This window comes from Rhipicephalus microplus, chromosome X, assembly GCF_043290135.1.
Source record: "Rhipicephalus microplus isolate Deutch F79 chromosome X, USDA_Rmic, whole genome shotgun sequence".
Classification (NCBI taxonomy): Eukaryota; Metazoa; Arthropoda; class Arachnida; order Ixodida; family Ixodidae; genus Rhipicephalus; species Rhipicephalus microplus.
Genome location: NC_134710.1, coordinates 98,726,573 through 98,748,440, shown reverse-complemented (window position 1 = coordinate 98,748,440; position 21,868 = coordinate 98,726,573). Strand labels below are relative to the sequence as shown.

The 21,868-nt window shown below is 45.0% G+C and overlaps 1 protein-coding gene across 1 annotated transcript; it reads right to left on the bottom strand.

Moving 5' to 3' along the window:
• Nucleotides 1–20,920: 20,920 nt before the first annotated feature.
• LOC142775065 (uncharacterized) lies at nt 20,921–21,430 on the bottom strand. The gene has a single exon (XM_075876385.1). It carries the CDS (start codon nt 21,428–21,430, stop codon nt 20,921–20,923), a length of 510 nt encoding a protein of 169 aa, XP_075732500.1.
• Nucleotides 21,431–21,868: the final 438 nt, after the last annotated feature.

Here is a 21,868-nt window from a genome sequence, read left to right as displayed (position 1 = left end):
GTTGGTGTGGCTTGAAAAGGGGGGGGGGGGAGGGGAAGCAAGTGCTTCTTTTGCACCCCCCTGCTATACCCCTGGTGCCAAGCACTAGCTCTAACACATATTTTTCAGCAATTTTGTAATCACCTGCGGAGATAAGAGCCCACAAAAATTCACGCGATCACAACGAATAGGTGGCTCGAAATAGGAAGAACGTTGAGTTCGTTGTAGGGGTGATTATTGTAGTATGGAACAGCCAACGGAACAAAAGAAAATGCGCAATGTTGATTTTCACAGTTCCGAAACGTGGCACTTGGCCCTGCGATGTTATAGGAGGGTCGAAGCTCGTGTGATAACCTTGCCATTGCGTGAATCGTACTTAGATCCCAGCAAAACCAACCCAATTGAGCTATAGTTCATGACCAAGCAGGAGGTTTAACGTTCCGCGATGGTCCCGATGGGCTATACAATCCCGGTTGTGAGCATAACTTCGACCCAGTACTCTCTTTTCACGAAATAGTGAAACACTACGAGCTTGGCCTCCGGAAATTCTCGCTTCCGCACTGAAAGCTGACTAGACCTACACTTCACACTGAGAATGTTACACACTGGATGTTTCACATAGAGAGGAAGGTTTCGTCGCTTTGCTCCAAACATCGACCCACTCTGCTCTGTGGGCCATAAAGAGTATTGTTCGTCAGGACACATGCTCTGGTAATGTTTGGTGTTGCAACAAGCCTCTTTCAAAAAACAAAAAGATGGGGCTGGGAGGGAGCCCTCAAAAGTGGCGATCACTAGCAACAACTAAGGGCTGGCCAAAGGGCCCTGGAACATGAGGAGCACCATGCTCTTCCGGCCTCTACGTGGGCACGGCCCACAACTACGACTCTCTAGTTCCTCCGAACCAGAGAGAAGTTTGTTCACTGACTGACTGCTCGTAAGATAGTGGGTACCATCATTTTCCTAACGATAAGGAAAACGATGCTATAGTGCGGGATTCCCTGGTTTGCAAAAATATGATTAGTTATGGCGAAGTGGGTGCCATGCTAGCCATGCAGGTGTACTTGCAGTATAGTTACCCAGAAGAGCTTATAACGGGCTCTATATAGTCCAGTTTCCAGCTTTTGCTAAGAACGTGTCACGCGTTCAGCGCAGGCCTGGCGACTTTTTAAGAAATCGTGAAAAGTCCATGTAGTTCGAGATATTCATAACAGGAACATTTACTTCTTTTTGATTGACAAACTGCACTATGACAACTATAATGCCGTTATGTGTCACAAGCATAAGTTTATTATTAGGGTAGAAAATAATATTTGAAGTTCAGTTTTCAAACTTCGCGCCATAATGACTGCTTGCGACGTTGGACATTTCAGAATGTAATTTTCGTATTTTTGCAGCATTGGTACGATGAAATTTTCTAAGATTTCGTCTGGTGGGCCAGTCGTGCACGATTTAAAGATTTGTATGCTAAGATCATGGCAGATAACAAAGTATTTTATTTTTATCGATTGAAAGATAGATAGGATCCAGTAGACACCTTCGAAATTACTTACGTCACGGTGTCCTGTGCGGGAATCTGAAGGTTGCGTCTCGGCCCACCTTTTATTTTGTCACGTTTTCTCGATTTCTAAGCGACATGTCGCGCTGAAAGGGGTGTTGTCGTGATTGTGAAATTGTACTTCAATAATAGGCGAAAAATTGTTTCGCTCTTTAGTGTCACTTTAAGGGCTCCTTGCATTACCCTGAATCTGATCATTAGCATCGATTAAAAAGGATGCTTTTATCATTCGTCCGTCTATTTTGCACAACACATATCTATGGAGGTGCAAAATTATTCTGGACGCCAAACTCTCACAATGCCTTTTTAGCAAAAGTAAAGCCACTCTTTGCATCCGAAAATAAAAAAAAATTCTCTCTTTTGGTGAACCCTTAAAATCCTCAATATAACCTGGTTTTGATGCGTTAGAGTAAGTGCTACATGAATTATTTATTTAAAGATTCTTATTCTCAAAATATGTACAAGAATAAGGTATGAAATTACCACATGACCGCCTGCAAAGCTCGCCTTGACGTCGAGGCTTGCTAAGAAAACTAGTAACAGATAGACATCCTTTGAGTATTATTTGAGTATTATCTTTGAGTATTATCTGACAAACATTGCCGTAATAAACTCGTCGGACGTGTGAGGAAAACGCTCTATTTTCTTGGCCGAATGCCGATAGTTTACTTTTTCTGACTAAGATGGCTGTCGCAGCCGCCATTTCTCGGCCACTACTTCAATTTTAGCAGCAATTTTCACTTTAGCAATTTTTTAGTCTCACGTGTATCTAGTGTTTTTGGGCTCCGAGACTGTTAATGACGTATGCAGGCATCAAAAGAGCAGCCTTTGGATCTTGATCCATTACAAGATTCAAAGAAAATAGTATCTGGGACCAAAAAAAATTAATTTTATTGAATGGTTCACTAAACCATGTACTACCACAATATTTCCAATGGGATTTGTGATACGCTCATTCTACCATATTTTTTATTTTTTCTTGTCTAATAAATGATTGAGACAAACTTGAAAGAAGAAGATGAAGTGTGAAGGTATCACGCACTTCTGGCTTTTTTCCTATCCCTCTTTGTGGGTGGCTGCCAGAAATGAGAGGAACATTTTCATCATCTTTATTTGCCACGTAACGAGAGGCATCGAACAAGATTGATTGGTGACTCCACTTCAATGCGCTGACGTTCCGTGCTGTCATAAGGCTTGAGCAAGCTGTGAACGTTTGGTGTGCTTCACTGTCGCCGAGCTTTCCTTCCTGCTGACCTCAACAAGGTGTTTTCGATGGCGACACCAGATGACGGTATAGCATCGAGGCCATGTGGAACGGCCATGCAGGTGAACGAGACCGACTATCCGCGCAGCGATCTGGCCTACCTTATGATGAGCCATCGCTCATCCGACCCGGCGGCTCAGGTCAGCTTCGAGGTCAGCCAGCACAACGACACCGAGGCCCATACCTAACCGTCGAGGATCGTCGAGGCCAGTGCCAGCCAGCGCCACTGGGCCACCAACCATTCAAGAGTCCCAAGCCCAGGCAAGCCAGTCCTAAGCCATGCCAGGCAAGCCATGCCCAGGAAAGTGGAAGCCAGTCCATGCCCAGGCACCTTGGCCAGGGCCAGGCATGGCTGGCTCGACACAGGTGCTATGGCCAGCTGCGAGGTCAATCAGCGCAACGACGCCCAGACCAGTACTGACCGTCGAGGGTCAACGACGTAAAGGAATGGCACGCACACAGCGTTCCTGGCTCTTGACGGCGTTCTATCGGGTTTCGGTAGAACTTGAAGATTTAAAACTGGGCCTTGCACCTGAATACCTGCAACCGCTTGAAGACCTTCAGAACAACATAAGTGAGCGGATAAAGGTCACAGGTATTCTGAAGGGAATGAAGTTGAAAAACATCAAGCGAAAGTACGAAGCTGAGGAAATCACAGCAGGTCTATATATTGAGAGCGGACGAACTTTGTTGCAAGACTCGCCACAGAGCAAAGCAGTCAAGATGGCCAAGGAAAAGCGGTGCACGCTCAAGCGGTTATGATGGCCCACCCCCGTCGACACCCTCTTTTTCACCTTTTCTCTCCCACCCGCGTCTTTTGTACATACGGGGCAGTTGCACCGCTCCCAAGCATGGCCGGCATGCGTTGCAGGGAAAACGGGGTGCTCTTCTTGAGAAAAAGTAAAAACGAAAACGAAAAACTCCATTCGATGCGAGCTCGACGAAAAGATCAGGTGACTCGAGGAAAACAACAAGAGCATTGACATCAAGTAAGATTAGATGACGGCCCTCTACCGGTATACAGTCGAGACGGTGCCAGCCAGCCGCACTGTCCCGGCTTCCTGTCATCCAACAATCCTATTCCAGACAGGCGGGTCGTATGCTAGCCATTCCCGTGCCATCCAGATGCGCAGCCTACTATTGACCTCTGCTGCGGAGTTCAGGGCTGCCAATGTCCACTGCCTTAACCGGGGAGGAGGGATGTGGACGCGCTTGCACGGGCGCTGAAGGGGCGTGCAGGCGTTCGAACAGGTCGGGATGTTTTGTCATCCGTTTATTATTTGTTTATTTGGCTATGACAACACTATTGTTTTTATAGGAATCTTTATTTGTGTTTATCTTCATTCATCTAATAAAATAGGAATGCCTGAAATCTCTCGCTTTCCTGGTATCCGGGTTTTGAGTTTCTTCGAAAAGAATGGGAATACTTAATTGATATTGATAATAGTCCTCGTACGATTCTCGTGGGACATCCTCCTTCTTATGTATGATATCAAAACGGATAGGTGTCAACAAGAAAATCACTAGGTTACGCATTTGGCAAAAGCGGCTCCGAACGGTAAACGTTGCATTGTACTATTGACTTTGCAGACTAAAGTATGGGTATGTTTGTTGACACTTAAATAAGCTGAGATTGCTTTAATAGCGGTAAGGTCCTAAGGACCTTGCGTTGGTAAACTGTATATTGATTTGCTGGTCTGTCAACTCTATTGATTCATCGTAAAGTCATAGTATACGTAAACTTTCAAGGAAACTGGCATAGAAGCTCACTCATGAAGTATAGTTGACGGCGCGTTTGTCCTGTAGCCATTCACGTATATATATATATATATATATATATATATATATATATATATATATATATATATATATATATATATATATATATATATATATATATATATATATATATATATATATATATATATATATATATATATATATATATATATATATATATATATGTACGACGTGTACAACTGGAAGTGGTATAGTGACGTCCTGCATTCACAATTTATGGCACACCTTTCATTTGTCTTCTCGCCTTTTGTTTTTTCGTCTATTGTGTGCGTGGCGAAACTCATCAAAGCATTTCCTCAAACCAACTCACCGTATTTTCTTTACTGCTGCAACATCTATATTATATACCTATTATAGACCTGAACAAATATTTTCACAGTGTGCTTGAATTTACGTGGCTTCATTTCTCCACCTTGTAAGCCCGACCAACATAGTTTCAATGCAACAAATTCTTACGTTGATTTTATATCTGTTCTATATGAACTGCTGTGTTAAAAACAGTGTTCTAGGTGGTTCATCGAAATGCAACTAGATAAAGCCGACAATTCACTTTGGCTACACTTTCACGAAATTCAGACAAAACAGTTATGATGTTCCGCTCTTATAATTTAGAACATCCTGATCTGCAGAGTTTTAACAATATTGTGCGACCGCCAATACGCCGGCATATCGCGGCGCCCTTATCCCTGAAGGAGCGGCAAAAATAAGCATGTGCCGACAACATTGTGGGGAACTATGTTATGCGTTGCTTTATTATTCTGCTGTTTCTTCTTCACGTATACTGCTTTTATAAATTGATTGATGCACCAGTCAAGCTTTTGCAAGGTGTCTCTTGAAAACACCGAAATAATCATCATAATGAAGATTGACATTATTTGGCATTTTATCTGCTCTAAGATTTTTTTCAGGTGAAGTCGGGAACGTCCTATTATGCAATGAGCCGCCCCCCTCCACTACACTCCACTCTCATCATCTTTTCAAAATTCCACCCCCCCCCCAGACGAAAATCCTGGGTGCGCTACTGCTTATGTAGTAATACAGTATAAAACTCCATGTCTTCTGATATATATATATATATATATATATATATATATATATATATATATATATATATATATATATATATATATATATATATATATATATATATATATATATATATATATAATATATATATATATATATATTTATATATATATATATATATATATATATATATATATAAATATATATATATATAAATATATATATATATAAATATATATATATACATATAATATATATATATATATATATATATATATATATATATATATATAATTTTGTAGTGGAATAAACGAGACCAAGAACAAATGACAACACCCGATCCTGAGCCAACTGTTCTCATTGTGTCTTCCTTCTCTTGTTTGCTCTTGCTACCCGCGCGCCGGAGCCGCAGCGTCTTTCTTGGTCATGAGCCCACACTCGGCCATGAATGAGCGCGCGCGGGACTGGCGGCAAAGTTCCTGGTGGGCGGGCTTTGCTGCATCGTGGTGGTCGGCCCAGACAACAATGCAACATGGGCGACGGTCTGGGGGAAACGTCTCTGGTTGACGGCACTGGCTGCCTCGAGCTGGTTGCTGTAGTGCAAGCCACGATGTCTCTTGAAAAAGTGCGGTTGACTGAGGCGGCCGGCACTGGCTGCCCCGTTGTGGCCGACACGCTAGGCCATGCTGCGATTTCGTCTAAGTATCTGCCAGAAGTAGATCTGGCGGTTCATACTGGCTGCATCTCTGAGGTCGGCCTCGGCCATGCAGAGACTCTTTGTGGGCAGCAGCTAAACATGCACTCTACAGCGCGCTTCGTACGGCGCGGGAAATCATTGGCAGACGTAGAACGCCGGACGAGGGTTGCCGAATGAGTATCCAAAAAAAAAAAAAAGCGCTGGGTGCCTTGGCTGGTGTAGAGATTGGATTCGCAACTTCTGTGATGTGTGGCAGAAAACATAATTTACGGCTGGTCTTGGCATCTATGGAAGGGCATTCTGTGAAGCTGCCATCGTATTGGCTGCTGTCTGCATCTTGAGCTCCAACTTTCTCCTAATGATCTTGGTCAGTGAGAACAGCAGTCGTTATTTTGGGCTCTACTGGTGCCATGACCATAGGCGGCTTAAGCATAGGCGATGCTGGTGTCTCCACTTGCCTCAGTAAAGGCGATAGTGGGGCTGGCTTCTCTAACTGAGCTGTATGAGGACTGGTATCAGCCTCTTCCCTTGCCGTAATGGTGTCGCGGGGCGGCGCGGGTACTGAGAGAAGCATTGGAGTGTCGCAATTGCGTCTGGCGTCATTTGTAGGACAGGCGGAGAAGCTTTCTGTAATGGGGCAGGAGGGCTCCTAGGAACCTTCTCGGTGGCTTTTCTTCATCTCGGTGTGCGAAAATGGGCGCGTCGGTGAAGGGCAATGCAGCACAGTCGAGATGATTCTCTGTGGCTGTTTCGTCGGAGAAATGCCCTTCATGCGGTCCGACTTCGGTAGCGGCCCGCAGTGAACATGCTTCGGGTATCGACAAAGTGTCTAACTGCTCGAGTGGTAAACTGCAGCGCACAGCTGCAGCCTCGAGGTGGAAAGCCTCAGGAGATTTCTCCTCGATACCGGCCAGGTTGGACGGGGTGGTGGAACAAGGGTGGTCAGGAGTACGGCCAAAAGCAGCTATGAGCTTGCAGTTCCAGTCCGCCCAGCACAGCTGCTTCACGCCTTCATACCGGTGCCATGCCGCGGCACCTTTACGAAGGCGAGATTTGACCTCACGTCATTTTTGAGGCTCCGTTCAAGCCTCACGCCATAGGTCCGTGGCGCTGTCTGGTGTGAAGGCCGAAGAGTCAGTGATCGCGGTCTTTGAATAAGTAGAGGTTGTACCACTGATGCCGGCGAGGTTGACGAGCAGAAAAACCTGGACGGCGTTCCAGGGCGGCTCGTATGTTGAAAGAGTACCGCAACGGGAATGTACGCCATGAGAAGCGTGAGTGGCATTTCAAAGGACAGAAGATTGTGCGGACCCCTGCCGTGAAACGGTGGCAGGGTGTCAATCAGGTCGTGCCCTAGAACCCCAGGGGAGGCCTGGACGCCGTCCACTGATGGTCTGAACGGTAGCTGAAGCGGTGACCCCATCACCAAGAAAGCGTGAACGGCGTTCCTCGATGGAGAAGCCCGTGCTGCCAATGAACCACGAAGACAGGTACCGGTGGCTTCCTGCAGAAGGTTCACTTGTCGGACTGCGCCAATGGACCCGATCCTTGGCCAGCTCAGTTCCTATTCTGATATATATATATATATATATATATATATATATATAACAGTGTAAAAAACTGTTATGGTACCAGGCGAAGGTTATGTTGTATTGTGTCACATTTGTTCACCTGAAGGACAGTATCAACCAACATCTATTTGTGCGAAACAACATGGGCATTTCTGAAGCCAGGCTAAACCGCAACACCTAGAATTCTGTCGCAGCAATGGGAACTCAGAAATAAATCAAAATATGAAACCTGCTTGTTACTTTCAAGTGCAGATAACTGCCGTGAACGTATAATGAAGCAAATGACCAGCCGCTCTTAGGCGCAATTAGCACTCACTTGCATATATGTTTTCTACGTCTATTTGGTTTTCACGCAGATTCTTTCCGTGTCTGTTCGTTCTCCCCCCCCCCTGGCCTAATGATAGGTATCAAAAAGAATTTCATCAGTCAAGTTACATCCCTGCCTTCCCTCTCCCAATTTTCTTCTCTGGTCGGGGAGTCGCTTTGAAAATAATCTATACGGGCCAAATTGCATAGTGTTTATAATTTTGCATAACCGGACATACCTTCTCGCACAGCTTAGTCTTCTTTCAGCATGATCCAACGAAGCAGACATTCGTACTTCTCGTACAGTTTAGTCTTCTGTTATTTTGGTTTTACGAACCAGACATTCCTACTTCTCGCACAGTTCAGTCTTCTTTCAGTATGATCCAAAGAACCAGACATTCCTACTTCTCGCACAGTTTAGTCTTCTTTCAGGATGATCCAATGAACCAGACATTTCTACTTCTTTCACAGTTTAGTCTTCTTTCAGTATGATACAACGAACCAGGCATTCCTACTTCTCACACAGTTTAGAATTTCTTTCAGTATGATCAAACGAACCTCACATTCCTACTTGTCGCTCACAGTTTAGTTTTTTTTCAGTGTAATCCAACGAAGCAAACGTTCCTACTTCTCACACAGTTTAGTTTTCTTTTAATATAATCCAAAGAACTAGACATTCCTATTTCTCTCAGAGTTTAGTCTTGTTTTTCAGTATGTTCCAATGAACCAGAGAGAGAGAGACAGAAAACTTTATTCGCGCATAACGCAGAGCATTCCAAATGTTCGGGCTCACCTTAGCCATAATCTCTACCCGTCAGACCAGCCAGTGCTGATCAGCAATGACCGAGCTGGACAGCAGTGCGTCCAATTGTTCCTCTGTGTTGTTCATGTTGAAGTGTTCTTCATTTTGATGTTACCCTCCCACGCGATGTGAAACAGAGCTGGTGTGGTCTCACAACACGGACATATATCTGTGTATGCTGTGGGGTAGAATACATGTAGCCTGTGTAAGTTCGTGTATGTGTTTGTTTCGACTCTGCGTAATTCCACCGATTTCATTGCTGTGAGTTTCTTATGCGGTGCCGGATACAGCTTTCTATTGTCCCTGTAATACTGATAAACTGTACCAAAGTTTGGGTCTAGGGGCGTTGGATCCTCCATTGCAGTGTGCAAGGAAGCTCGGTGATTTGTGAAACCTCGAGCCGCCTCATTCGCAAACTGGTTCCCGGGAACGCCCTCGTGCCTTGGCGCCCAGATGATAGTTTGGGTGTATTCAAACGAAAGGTTTTTATGAGCTTTGGTTGGAATTTGGAATGCCTTCATACATATATTTTACGCTTTTCGTAATTCCCACATGCAGCCTTCGAATCCCTGATTATTATCACAAGGGCTTTTCGCTCCCTGCCCTCCTTGATTGCCAGCTTGTTCGCTATCACCTCCGCTTCTGTGACAGAGGCTTGGGCTACGGAGGCACAACTTGTAACGTTTCCTTTTTGGTCGGTGACCACGGCCACCATGTTCATTGCATTTGCCTGACGTAGTGCAGCGTCTGTAAATGTCACCGTATTCAAATATTTTGTCTTTTTATCTACGTAAGCGGCTCCAGCTTTACGTCTTCTACCATGTAGAACTGGGTTCATGTTTTTCGGTAGGGGACATATATTGTACCAGGCTCTGACTCAGCACGATAATTCCTTAGCTCTTTTATGTGCCTGTACTTGTTCACCGAAGCCGATCCAGTGAAAAAGTTTTCTGCCGTTTGCCGTCTGTAGCAGGTGGTTAATCTGGGTGGTTACTTGCGCTTCAGCCAGCTCATCAAATGCATTGTGAAGTCCGAGAGCTAATAGCTTCGCAGTTGAAGTGCTTTGTGGTAGTCGCAGAGCCGCTTTACAGGCCATTCTTATTATTTTGTCTGCTTTTTCTTTCTCCATTCTATTCATGTTGTGATAGGGTAGTGAATATATTAGTCTGCTGATGACTAAGCTCCTTTTCAAACGAAGCGCGTCTGCTTTTTCGGTCCAGCATGATTGTTCGTTATTCGAATTATCATACGAATAATTTGTTTAGCTGTCCGGTTAAGCATGTTCAGTGTGTGGAGACATCACTGATTGAACTGTAACCACATCACTTAGATTTGAACGGTTGTTTTCTCTGGAATAATATAGCCGTCTAGCTTGACCTCAAGGTGGATGCTCGGGTCTGTCCTTTGTTTTTTACTCTTGGAGAACCAAATGAGTTCTGATTTGTCTGCTGAGCACTGATGTCTCTTTTCTTTAGAGTACTGTTCGATGGTTTAAGCTGCCAGTTGGATCCACTCTTCTTTTTCTGCCAAGCTACCCTCCGTTGTCCATATAGTGATGTTATTCTCATAGAAGCAGTGTCGGATGTCGGAATATCTTTGCTTTTTTGGGCTAGACCAATCATGGCTATGTTGAAAAGCGTAGGCGTGGTGTGCCTTCGATCGGTGGGTGGAAGACTTTGAATTCGTCTTCTCCTAATTTGATGGCAGTGGTTCTTTTAGTAAGGAAGTTCTGTACACAATGGTACGTCCGTAAACCACAGTTTGTCGCTGCTAGCCCATCTAATTTGGCTTTATGACTTACGTTGTTGATGGCTCGGGCGCCGAAACGCTTTATATTGTTGTCTTGAAGGAGATCGTCTCGTGTGCCTGGATATGTGTGCAATTATCTTTCTGGAGATTTTTTTTGCCCTTCGCGTTCAGTTTTCAGAGGGTCAATCATGGCTCGGGGAATATTTCATGTCTTTGCTGTTCCTAGGGTTCCATTTAGCGTATCGCAAAATTGTTTCCAGTTGGCTGTCGCGAGTTGATTAGAATGCTGTTCTGCTTGCTGCGTTATTTCCTTAATTTTGGCTTTGAGTTTCTTATTTCGCTTTTGCCTTTTCCATCTTTCAGTGAGGTTTGTTCTTGCTTCCCACAGGTGGAGAAGGTGAGCGTCTACTTCAGGGGTGTCATCTGTTCTATAGCGACAGTTTTGGTGTGCATTTGCTTTTCATTTCGGATTACTTTGCACCACTCGTCCAAGTCGTCTATGGAAGTCACGTGCGCTTTTAGCGATTTTCTATATGCATGGTTTATCTGTTATTTTAGCTGTGCCGATGTGTTTACGAATTCGGCCGGTGTGAATTGTGGTGCTTAGTATGTTGTGATCGCTGTCCAGGTTTTCAAGGGTTTTGTACCAGTCCACGCTGTGGCAGTTTTGTACTATCGTCAAGTCTGGACTTGGGTCCATAGATATGCTGTTGCCTGTTCTCGTTGGTATTGCAGGGTCATTTAACAGCGGCATTCGCAGCTTCTCTATTTGTCCTGCGATATTCTTGCCTTTGGTGTCTTGCATCTTATATCCCCAGCTTGCATCCCTGGCGTTAAAGCCCCCAACTATGATTAACAAATTCCCTTTCACAAGTTTTGCTGTCTCTTGAAAGAGCTTGTCGAATGTTGCTCACTTTTGTCTTGGGGACTGTAGATATTAAGTACGAAGGCGCTAATTCCACGACTCCTGTGTAGGGTATTTCTGTTATGAGATGCGGGATATCTGCCTCTTGAGTGGGCTGATGACATATTGCTGTATTTGAGTTATCGACTAATGTAGCAACTTTCCATTCTGCGTCCCCAGTATTATATTTTTCGTAGCCTCGTAATTTTGATTTTGTTCCGGTTTCCTGGACTGCTGTGACAGCAGGTGGCTTTTGTTGCAATGCCACCAGCTGCAACTGTTGCCCCTTTTTCCGCCGGAAACCATGGCAGTTCCACTGCCATATTTCTGACCACTGCATTTGTTATTTAGCCATTATGCGTCTCCTGGTTCATGACCGACCTTCTAGGCCTGTTGTAAATTTTGTCAGCATTTTCTCCGATGTTGATGCCAGTGGCATGATTTCGCAAGGCTTTCGTGAATTCGATGTGTTGTGCCTGGATTTTCTTGCCTAAGATCTCGAACTTTCTATCTACCTTTATCATTACTTGCTCTATAAACGTCGTTATACCTTTTGTTAATGTTCCTTTCAGTATCGACAACGTAATGATTGAGTCGCTTCCTGCATTCGGTTGCGTCTGGTATTTCTGGCCACTCTGGGCTGGTATAGAGTTTTGTTGCGGGTGCTGCGTTTGTTGCTTTTTTAGTGTTCTATTTTCTCGTTCTAGGTCACCTATTTTCACCCGCATTATCTCTAATTTGCGTTTTAGGTTCGTGAGTTGTGGTGTTTGGTGTGAGTGCAAGGAGGATATTGCTGCCCAGCTCGCCTGGTTCTTTTCTTTCTTTTCCGCATCTTTCTGCTCTTGTGCTGTTGTTGCTTTGCTTGGGCCTACTTGTGGTGACCATTCCTGGAGTTGGAGCTGTCTCGAGAGCTAGACCTGGTCGGGAACTGCAACACGCCCCGCCTGGTGGTGCAGAGTTCGTGCTGTCCGTGCTAAACCAGCGTCGCTTGAGTATGCCTGTGGCTTGTGGTGTGCTGCGTTTGTGCGACAGCAGCGACCAGCCCTTTTGAGGGACGCGTTTGAGATTTTAGTGCACTCCGATGTTGCTTTGGGGTGGCGTCCGCAACACAGGGAACATTCCGTATTGCAAGTGTGGTCCTCAGATGGGTCTCTTAACAGGCAGTTGCTGCACGCCTTTGTTATTTGTGTGGGGCAAACATCCGTCCTATGTCGCTGGCTCTTGCAGAGTTTACAGTACTGCCGTGTGGGTTGATAAGGCACGCACGGTATTTCGTCAGCGTAATAATACACGAAGCGCTGCAGTATTGGTCCATCAAACGTGATCACTGCAGTTCGTGCACATGTCTGTCGGAGCATGCGGGTTTGAACAATTGTCGCTCCTTGAGTGCGCACTCGGAGATGGCTCAGGAGTTCAGCTTCTGGCGTTTCGCGTTCTATTCCGTGTACCACTCACTTCAAGTATCATGCAGGAGTGGATATGTAGGTGTTTACGGGATAGTTGGTGCCATTGAGCTCCAGTGTCTTTATCTTCAAGATCTTTATCTTCTTTATCTTCAAGTCTGATCCAACGAACCAGATATTCATACTTCTCGCACAGTGTAGACTTTTTCAGCATGATTCAACGAACCAGAATTTTCTACTTCTCGCAGAGGTTTGTCTTCTTTCAGTATGATCTAACGACTATGATATTTGTACTTGTCGCACCTTTTAGTCTTCATAAAAAATGATCCAACGAACCAGACATTCCTACTTCTCGCACAGTTTCGTGATATTTGAGTATATTCCAACCAACCAGACAATAGGTAATGTTGTTCATGTGTCTTTGTCTGTTATATAAATGACAATCGCTCCATGTGCTCCGAAAAAAAAAAGAAAACGCCCAGGTGATAACACTCCCGAGGTGCTTAGAATAAATTTCGCTTGTGTTCCCTTAGCAACTAGACCCAATAATCATCAAGTCTCAATCATGACCAGATTACAAAGCGGCATAGGCGTATTAGCCGGGATGGGGCTAGGAAGGCACAAGCCCCTCCCGCCACCGAGAAAAGTTGAGGGGGCTGGGCCCCCCTACTTTGGACAGTGATTACTCTTGGCTGCACGCTGGGGAAACCAACAAGGCGAAGGTTTTTGTCACAACATTATTCACTCAATTATATTCTTACAGGAGAATGAAAATGTTACGAGGCTATGCTACAACATTGTGAAATTTAGCTAACATTATCGCTGTGATGACTTTCTTAGTATGCTCTTTGCGTTGTGGTTCGCCTATGCGACGCTTTCGTGTCTTGTGCTCTATTGTACTGAAGATGAGGCAAATGCCGAACAGGGACCCTATATTAAGAAATTACTGGTTCATGCTTTTATTCTGCTGTGATTTATTCATGCAGTTACAGATGAGAACGAGCAAACCTTTTAAATACCGGTCAAAAAGTTTGCTGCTTCTGGAAAATAATTTTTTCGAAAAAGGATATATCATCTCCGCTGCTCTGTCGAAGCTCTTGTGAGCTGTTGAGTGGGACGAATCTTTTTTTATATTTATTTTTCCGTACTGAAATGCCAAAAATTTGTTCCGATTTTGTCTCTAATATACCACATCAGCCTTGCTTATGGTAACTTGTAGTTGTAGTGGCAGCTTGTAGAGTGGCCACGAATAAAGCTGCAGTGGACTCCAGCTCAGTAGGAAGCTCAACTTCTAAGCTTGCACCACAACCTGACCCCAGCGGACCATTGAGAAGGTGAAAGACTGTGGTTTTTAGCACTATCGAGGCTTAGTTAAGAGTCAGGCTATGGTTGGTTATCACTCAACTTGAATTGTCTTTTAAGGCTAAAAATAGATCTCGGACAGCCAAAACGCACACACGTGCCACGCTGCATATTTTCGATCTATTCCTCTTTCTCCCGGCAACTATGGACTCACTGAATTGTATACGCGCGCAAACTACTTAACAACGTTATGCGTCAAGTTAAAATATTTCATTACACTTATAATTAATCTCGCCAGCTGCTATAAGTAGCCGCTGCTTATGTGACTGGCAGCTAGGCTACTTGAATTACTTTTAGAAGGAGATGCTCTCCAGCTTCGTGACGTCATGTAACAAGCAGGCAATTTTGTGGCTCACAAAAAATTTTAAATGCTGAACAACCAATAGATAAGATTATGCCGTATTGAAAATGATTTATTGTCTTATTTTTACATGGTCGTGAGTAAGTGGTCATTACTCGATGGACCATTTTCGCGTCATAGGTTGCCTCGCGTAACAAGCTGGTGTTGTGAGCATGACAGCGACTGTTTACACCAATCATATGCAGCTAACGACTATTTCAAAACTTAGCAACGAGGAATGGTTCAACGTTTTAATCACTAACATTTTGTTCTTTCAAAGGAAAATTTTGATTGCACCGTTTGTATTGGCATAATTATGCAGGTGCCTCAGGCTCCTTAAGAAATGGTAATACAAATAAGATAGATGTAAACAATGTAGTACGCCCCTCTGACCACAAATTATATATTTTTTAAATGATGGTTGAAACTGAAATGGGTGTAAACGATGTAGTACACCCCTAACACCACAAAGTATACATTAAAAAAAAACGTTGAGAAGTTGATAAAAAGTAAAGACTATTCTAAAAATGGCAATATTAATAATATTCGCCCGCTCCAGAAACACTGTTCAGACTATTAGCAAACAAAGCAAATTATAATGCACACAAGCCTGAATATATGCAAGAAAGTGGAAAACTTATTATAAAGATATGACAGCAATCATTCCATAAAAAATCATGGTTGATCTCCCCGTCATGGGATCGGCATACAACACGAAAGTAAAATGCGCCTTTACAGGGGTAAATAAACGTTTACTGTACATTGATAAAAAAGGGTATGCTGAATGTGTGTTTTTGTGTTTAGGAGCCATAGCCCCATTCAACGTGGATGTATTCTCGTTGAAGCTTGATACTTCTCCATCCCTACGACTAACATCCGCCATGATAAATTTATTAAACAAACTATTGTGGTATTTGTAGATGGTAGCCACCAAAGCATAATCAGAGAAAGAGGCGTGATAGTGAAATGAGCTTCGCATATTGGACGCAAAAATTTGGCTAAGAGACCTTTCTTCGGCCTGTTAATCTGGGATCGAACTTCATGGTATATAAGAAAGCGTGTCGGTGGACCTCTGTGTATGCGAATTGATATCAAGTTGCACGCGTGTCAAAGAAGATCTCTTTATACATATATATATATATATATATATATATATATATATATATATATATATATATATATATATATATATATATATATATATATATATATATATATATATAAATATATATATATATATATATTTATTTATATATATATATATATTTATATATATATATATATATACGGCGCCACTACACACACAAAAGCGCAATACACTTTAACATGGCTTTAATCTGGCAGCCGTTGCCAGCAGTCTTACTGTTCTCAAAAACACTTCGTCCCACTACCAGTCAGTTTACCCCATATCATCTTTCCACCGGGGAGGAGGGAGGAGGTAGAAGAAGGAGAGAGGGTGAGAGGGTGGGAGATACCATTGTTTCTTGAGGGCAGTTCTACTTACGTTCTTGACCAAGTTGCAGTGCATGGTGCAGCACTGAACGCTGCGGACGGTCTTTGCGATGACGAACCGTCTTCATTCTCAAGACACAGGCCCTTGTGAAAAACTTGCACGCGGTGATAAAAGAGCTGTTGCCGACAACCGTGAGCTTGGGGAGAATCTTTTGCAGCACGGTACGTGACTTCGCCAGCCGGATCATGAACAACGCACTCTCCCGTTGCGCTGCTTTTTCATTGGTGTTTTCCAAAGTATGAACCTGGTGCTCGTAACTTCTCTCTTGGCTCGGCGGTCTCTCCAGCATCATTTTAGTTGTCATCAGCTGTTGAAGAGCAGGTTCCTGCTTGATGTTGTTCAGCTCAAAACGAGAGTGACGTATGTCTTCCACCTCTTTACCGTGCCCTGATATTCCAATGTTAGACGTAGAGGTTCCATAGCCGCCTGTCTTCGGTGGTTCCCGGAAAGCTGTTTGAAGTGAGTAAAGTAGAGGCTTGAGCTGTTCCTCTGATTTCCATGGTTGACACCGTAGCTTAGAGAAGAGGTTCCTTGATGTGTCTTGCACAGTCATTGTGGTTTGTACCGGCTTTGATAGAAAGTCACAAGAAGCAAACGCCAGGCTTAGGAAATGCACTTCAGCAAAATCGTCAAATTTTTTTTTCTTCAGCGTCTGCGTCGTGCTTCTCCGCTTGTTCCATTCGCATTCACCAGAATCTCTGAGCTCCTGCTCTCAAAAAACTGAGTGGTGTCATTTCGCATACGGCCATCTCCCCCATTTTGTTCACCTCGTTGCACTCGTTTCGACGTCGTTCTCCGCATGCGTCCTCCTCAACATTACACACACCGCCAACACAGCACATCGGTTCATCTTGCCGCACGCTTGGCCATAAGTCTTTATTGTCATCAGTCATGTGGTCTCACCTGAAAAGAAGTCGCAGCTATAATCAAGCAAAGACTGCCGGATGCCTTCCCCATCATCACATGGTTCCCCGCATAGGCCTGCGCCAGGGGGGGGGGGCAGCAGAGAGTGCCCTTGCCCCAAGTTACCGGAAATGTTGGTGCAATGTCAGCCCGACACATTGACATATTAGGAAGGGGAACTGTGACCTGGGGTGGGGGTGGGCGCAAATTCAGCCCCTTACATTCACATAATTGGGAGGGGGCGCGGCAATGAACCGTATCTGAAGGTAAAAACTGCGCACGCACACCTATGGAACCAATGTTCAGTTTGCCGTATATGAAGGTTATCGCGCCAGCATCGACCAAGAACTACCAGAGCGCCATGTCCTGGAATACTCTTTCGAGGAGAGGGTACACGGTATCACGAGAGCTTCATTCACTGTCTTTGCTGTTCCTTAAGCTGCTATCCCTCCTTTCTAATGGCAGTGCCAAACATGGTTGTCGGTATTGATTTGATTTGTAGGGTTTAACGTCCCAAAACCAGCATATGATTATGAGAGACACCGTAGTGGAGGGCTCCGGAAATTTAGACCACCTGGGGTTCTTTAGCGTGCACCCAAATCTGAGCACACGGGCCTACAACATTTCCGCCTCCATCGGAAATGCAGCCGCCGCAGCCAGGATTCGAACCCGCGACCTGCGGGTCAGCAGCCGAGTACCTTAGCCACTAGACCACCGTGGCGGGGCATGGTTGTCAGCAGCATTTTCTTTTGGGGAGTGCAAACTAGTGTTGTTTCGAGGATGGAGGAAGGAGAAAGCACCGCTGTAGCTGTAGCCTAGGTTATGTCATGTGTTGGTGTGGCTTGAGCAAGGGGGGCAAGTACCTCTTTTGCACCCCCTTGCTGACACCCATGGTGCCAAGCACTAGCTTTAACACATAATTTCCAACATTTTTGTAATCACCTGCGGAGATAAGATCCTACGAAGAATACACGTGATCGCAACGAATGGATGGCTTGAAATAGGAAGGGTGTAGAGTTCGTTTTAGGGGTGATTATTGTAGTATGGAACAGCCAACAAAAGAGAGGAAAATGCGCAATCTTGAATTTCGTAGTTCCGAGCCGTGCCGCTAGCCCCCTGGGATGTTATAGGAGGGTCGGCGATCGTGCGATAATATTCCCATTGCGTGAACTGTACTTAGATCCCAGCAAAGCCAATTCATTTGAGTTATAGTTCATGACCAAGCGTGAAGTATTACGTTCCGCGATGGTCCCAATATGCTATACAATACGAGTTCTGAGCATAACTTCGACCCAATACTCTCTTTTCAAGAAACAGTGAAACACTACGAGCTTCGCCACCGGAAATTCCCTTCCCGCACTCAAAGCTGACTTGACTTCAATTTACACACTGAGAATATCACTAACTGGATCTTTCTCATAGATACGAAGGTTTTGTCGCTTTCCTCTAAACATCGACTCACACTTCATTGTGGGTCATGAAGAGTATTGCTCGTTAGCGCACATGTTCTGGTAACGTGCCGTGTTACAACATGCCTCTTTCATTAAACAAGGAGATTGAAAGAGAACCCTCAAAAGTGGCGATCTCCAGCAACAGCTAAGGGCTGTCCAAAGGCAATTCGATCAGGTGGAGCACGACGGTCTTCCGGTCTCTACGAGAGCGCAGCCCACAACTACGACTCTGTAGTTCATTAGAACCGGAGTGTTGTTTGTTGACTGACTGACTGCTCGTAAGGCAGTGGGTACCATGCTTTTCATAATCATATTCATAAGAAGAACTTTGACTTCTTTTAGAATGATAAACTGCACTCTGACAACTATAAGGCCATACGTTTCACAATCATAAATTTATCATTAGGGTAGAAAATGTGATTTGAAGTTCGGTTTTTAAACCGCACCAAAGTGACTGCGCGTTACGTTAGACATTTCAGAGTGTAAATTCTGTATTTTCGCGGCAATGGTTCGATGAATCTTTCCAAGATTATGTCTGGTGGGCCTGTCGTGCACTATTTAAAACTTCGTATGTTAAGTTCATGGCAGATAACAATGTATTTTGATCTTTGTCTTGATCTTTGTGAATGCTTCCCGGCAGTGCTTATCCCAACACCACGGGGCGTTTTTACGCAGCAACATGAAAAATGGTTGCGCTACCGTTTCTAGGTTATTAGATGAAACTTGCTGTAGAAATTGACTCCAAGGAACGACTGCAGCTGCTGCCTGTCTTTAGAGGCTGGCGCCTTGAGAAGCGCGTCAAGCTTCTCTGTCGTGGCCGAGATGCCTTGGGCGGCGATTCTGTGACCGAGGTAGCGTAGTTTCCGCTGGAAATACGAACATTTCTCTTGGCGTGGACGCCTCTTTCAAGAAGTCGTTTTAACACAGCTTGTAAATTCATGAAATGTTCTTCCCTGTCCTTACCAGTCACCAAGATGTCGTCCAGGAAGCAGCAAACCCCGCGTAAACCTTCCAGCATGGTGTCTATTATTCTTTGAAAATTACCGGGTGCGGATGAAATTCCAAACGCGAGTCGATGAACAGCAAACGATCCTTTCTGCGTATTTAACGTGAGGTATTGTTTAGACGGCTCTGACATAACCACTTGCTGATAGGCCCGATTGAGATCAATCTGAGAAATGCTTACCTCCCGACAAAGCTTCGAACAGGTCTTCCACCATAAGCTATGGGTAGCGGTCGACATCAAGGCACGGGTTAACGGTCGTCTTGTAGTTGCCGCAAATACTTATGCCGCCTTCTTGCTTGATTACCGGTACTGCCGGCGTAGCATATTTTGATGTTGTAACTGGCAATATAATCCCTGGTTTCTCCATTTTAGCCAACGCAGCGTCAAAAGCTTTTTGCAATGCAAATGAAACATTCCTGGCCTTTAGGAATCTTGGCTGCATACGAGGTTTAAAAAAAGTTTGGCACGCTCTTCCGTTATCGTGCCTAACTCATCTTTGAAAAGGGGTTGGTACTTCGCCAACACTGCGTTGAGCCTCTTTTTTACGCTGATATGGGTTATGTCTACGAATAACGGGTTCGATGCTCTAACCACTGAGCTATCACAGCGGCTTAATGAGTTGTGTCTAACTTTGAAATGTTATTCAGGTTCCCAATTTTTGTCCAGTCCATTTGGATGGCGCGTAGCCACTCCCGGACCAGTAGAGGCTGTCCCTTGTGATCCACGACGTAGAGCGGAAGACGCGCCAAATGTTCGCCGTGCTGCACGTTGACCGAGGACACCCCTTGGGGTCGTTCGTACCAGTGCTTCTGTGTAGGTATACGAAGCTTTACTGAAGTGGGCTCCAGGACGGCTGAGAGAAAGAACTGACGGAACTGAGCCGTTGACAAGACGGAAACAGCCGCAACCGTGTCTAGCTCCATGTTCACCAAGAAGCTTCGATGGCCATCTATACCGTGACTGGGTCGAGCTTAGCCATGGACACTGAGGGTAGAAGCTTTCCGCGACACAACCGTCAGCATCTTGACATTCCTTTTCCCTGGCTTCTTCTCTTACAAACTCTTACGACCACTTCGGCATGCTCTCGGGATATGCCATGTTTTGTCGCAGTCGAAACAGGTTGCGTCCACATGCAGGCACGCTTCCCTTTTTTGTTTGGGCGAACCGCAGCGAAGACAGTTTTTACTTGTTTTCTGGGACTCAGCTTGCACCTTGTGCACATCGCCGACTGCGCAGTCACCGCCGCTTGCCTAGGCGCCACTTTCTTTAGCCGCTTTCATGGCCAGGGCTTACTCCACCGCTTTCTGGAACGTTAGCTTACTATCTTCCGGGAAAAGCACTCGCTGAATGTCTTCTCGTAGCACGCCACACACAAAGCGATCCCGAAGGAACTCGTCCAGTGCACTTCCAAACTCGCACGTTTGTGACACTTTAAAAAGCTCGGCGACAAACTCAGACAAGAACTCGCCTTCCTTTTGGCATCTCCGGTGAAACTTGGCCCGCTCTCCAATAAATGACGTCTTCGGAGACAGGTGGTCGCTCAAAACTTTCTTGGGGACTTCGAAACTCTTTGTAGAAAGTAGGTCTGGAGCTGCTAATGACTTCAACAACCCGTACGTCTTTGGACCGATCATATACAAAAACATGTGCACCTTGTCGCTGTCGGGTACACGGTTCACAATGAGGAACGACGTAAGCCGCTCTTCGTACGAAGCCCAGTTGCTGTCAGACTCGTCAAAAAGTTCCAGCTGCCCTAATCTCCCGGCGAAGTGCATCCCCTGTGCCTCGGTCTCAGTCATGGTAAGAGTCAGCGGCTCGTCCAAATTGAAGAACTACAACTTCAAAGTCCTACCCTCGTCGCCAGTTGTTGTGTGGGCATCGGTTGGTGCGAAAGAGGAGCAGACAAGTTTCCTGGGAGCGAGTGACGTTTATTGCCACATGTTCATCGTTTCGTGACCCGGTCCAGATAAGCCCCGAGAGAGATGCGGCGCATACTTTTTATTCGTTTCATGCGCGTGCGCATTATCGGCTTGATCAAATGCAGCGCTCGGCCGGACACCACACGGTCCAACACGCACGCAATGCAAAGGTTGATTGATTGATTTGTAGGGTTTAACGTCCCAAAACCACCATATGAATATGAGAGACGCCGTAGTGGAGGGCTCCGGAAATTTCGACCACCTGGGGTTCTTTAACGTGCACCCAAATCTGAGCACACGGGCCTACAACATTTCCGC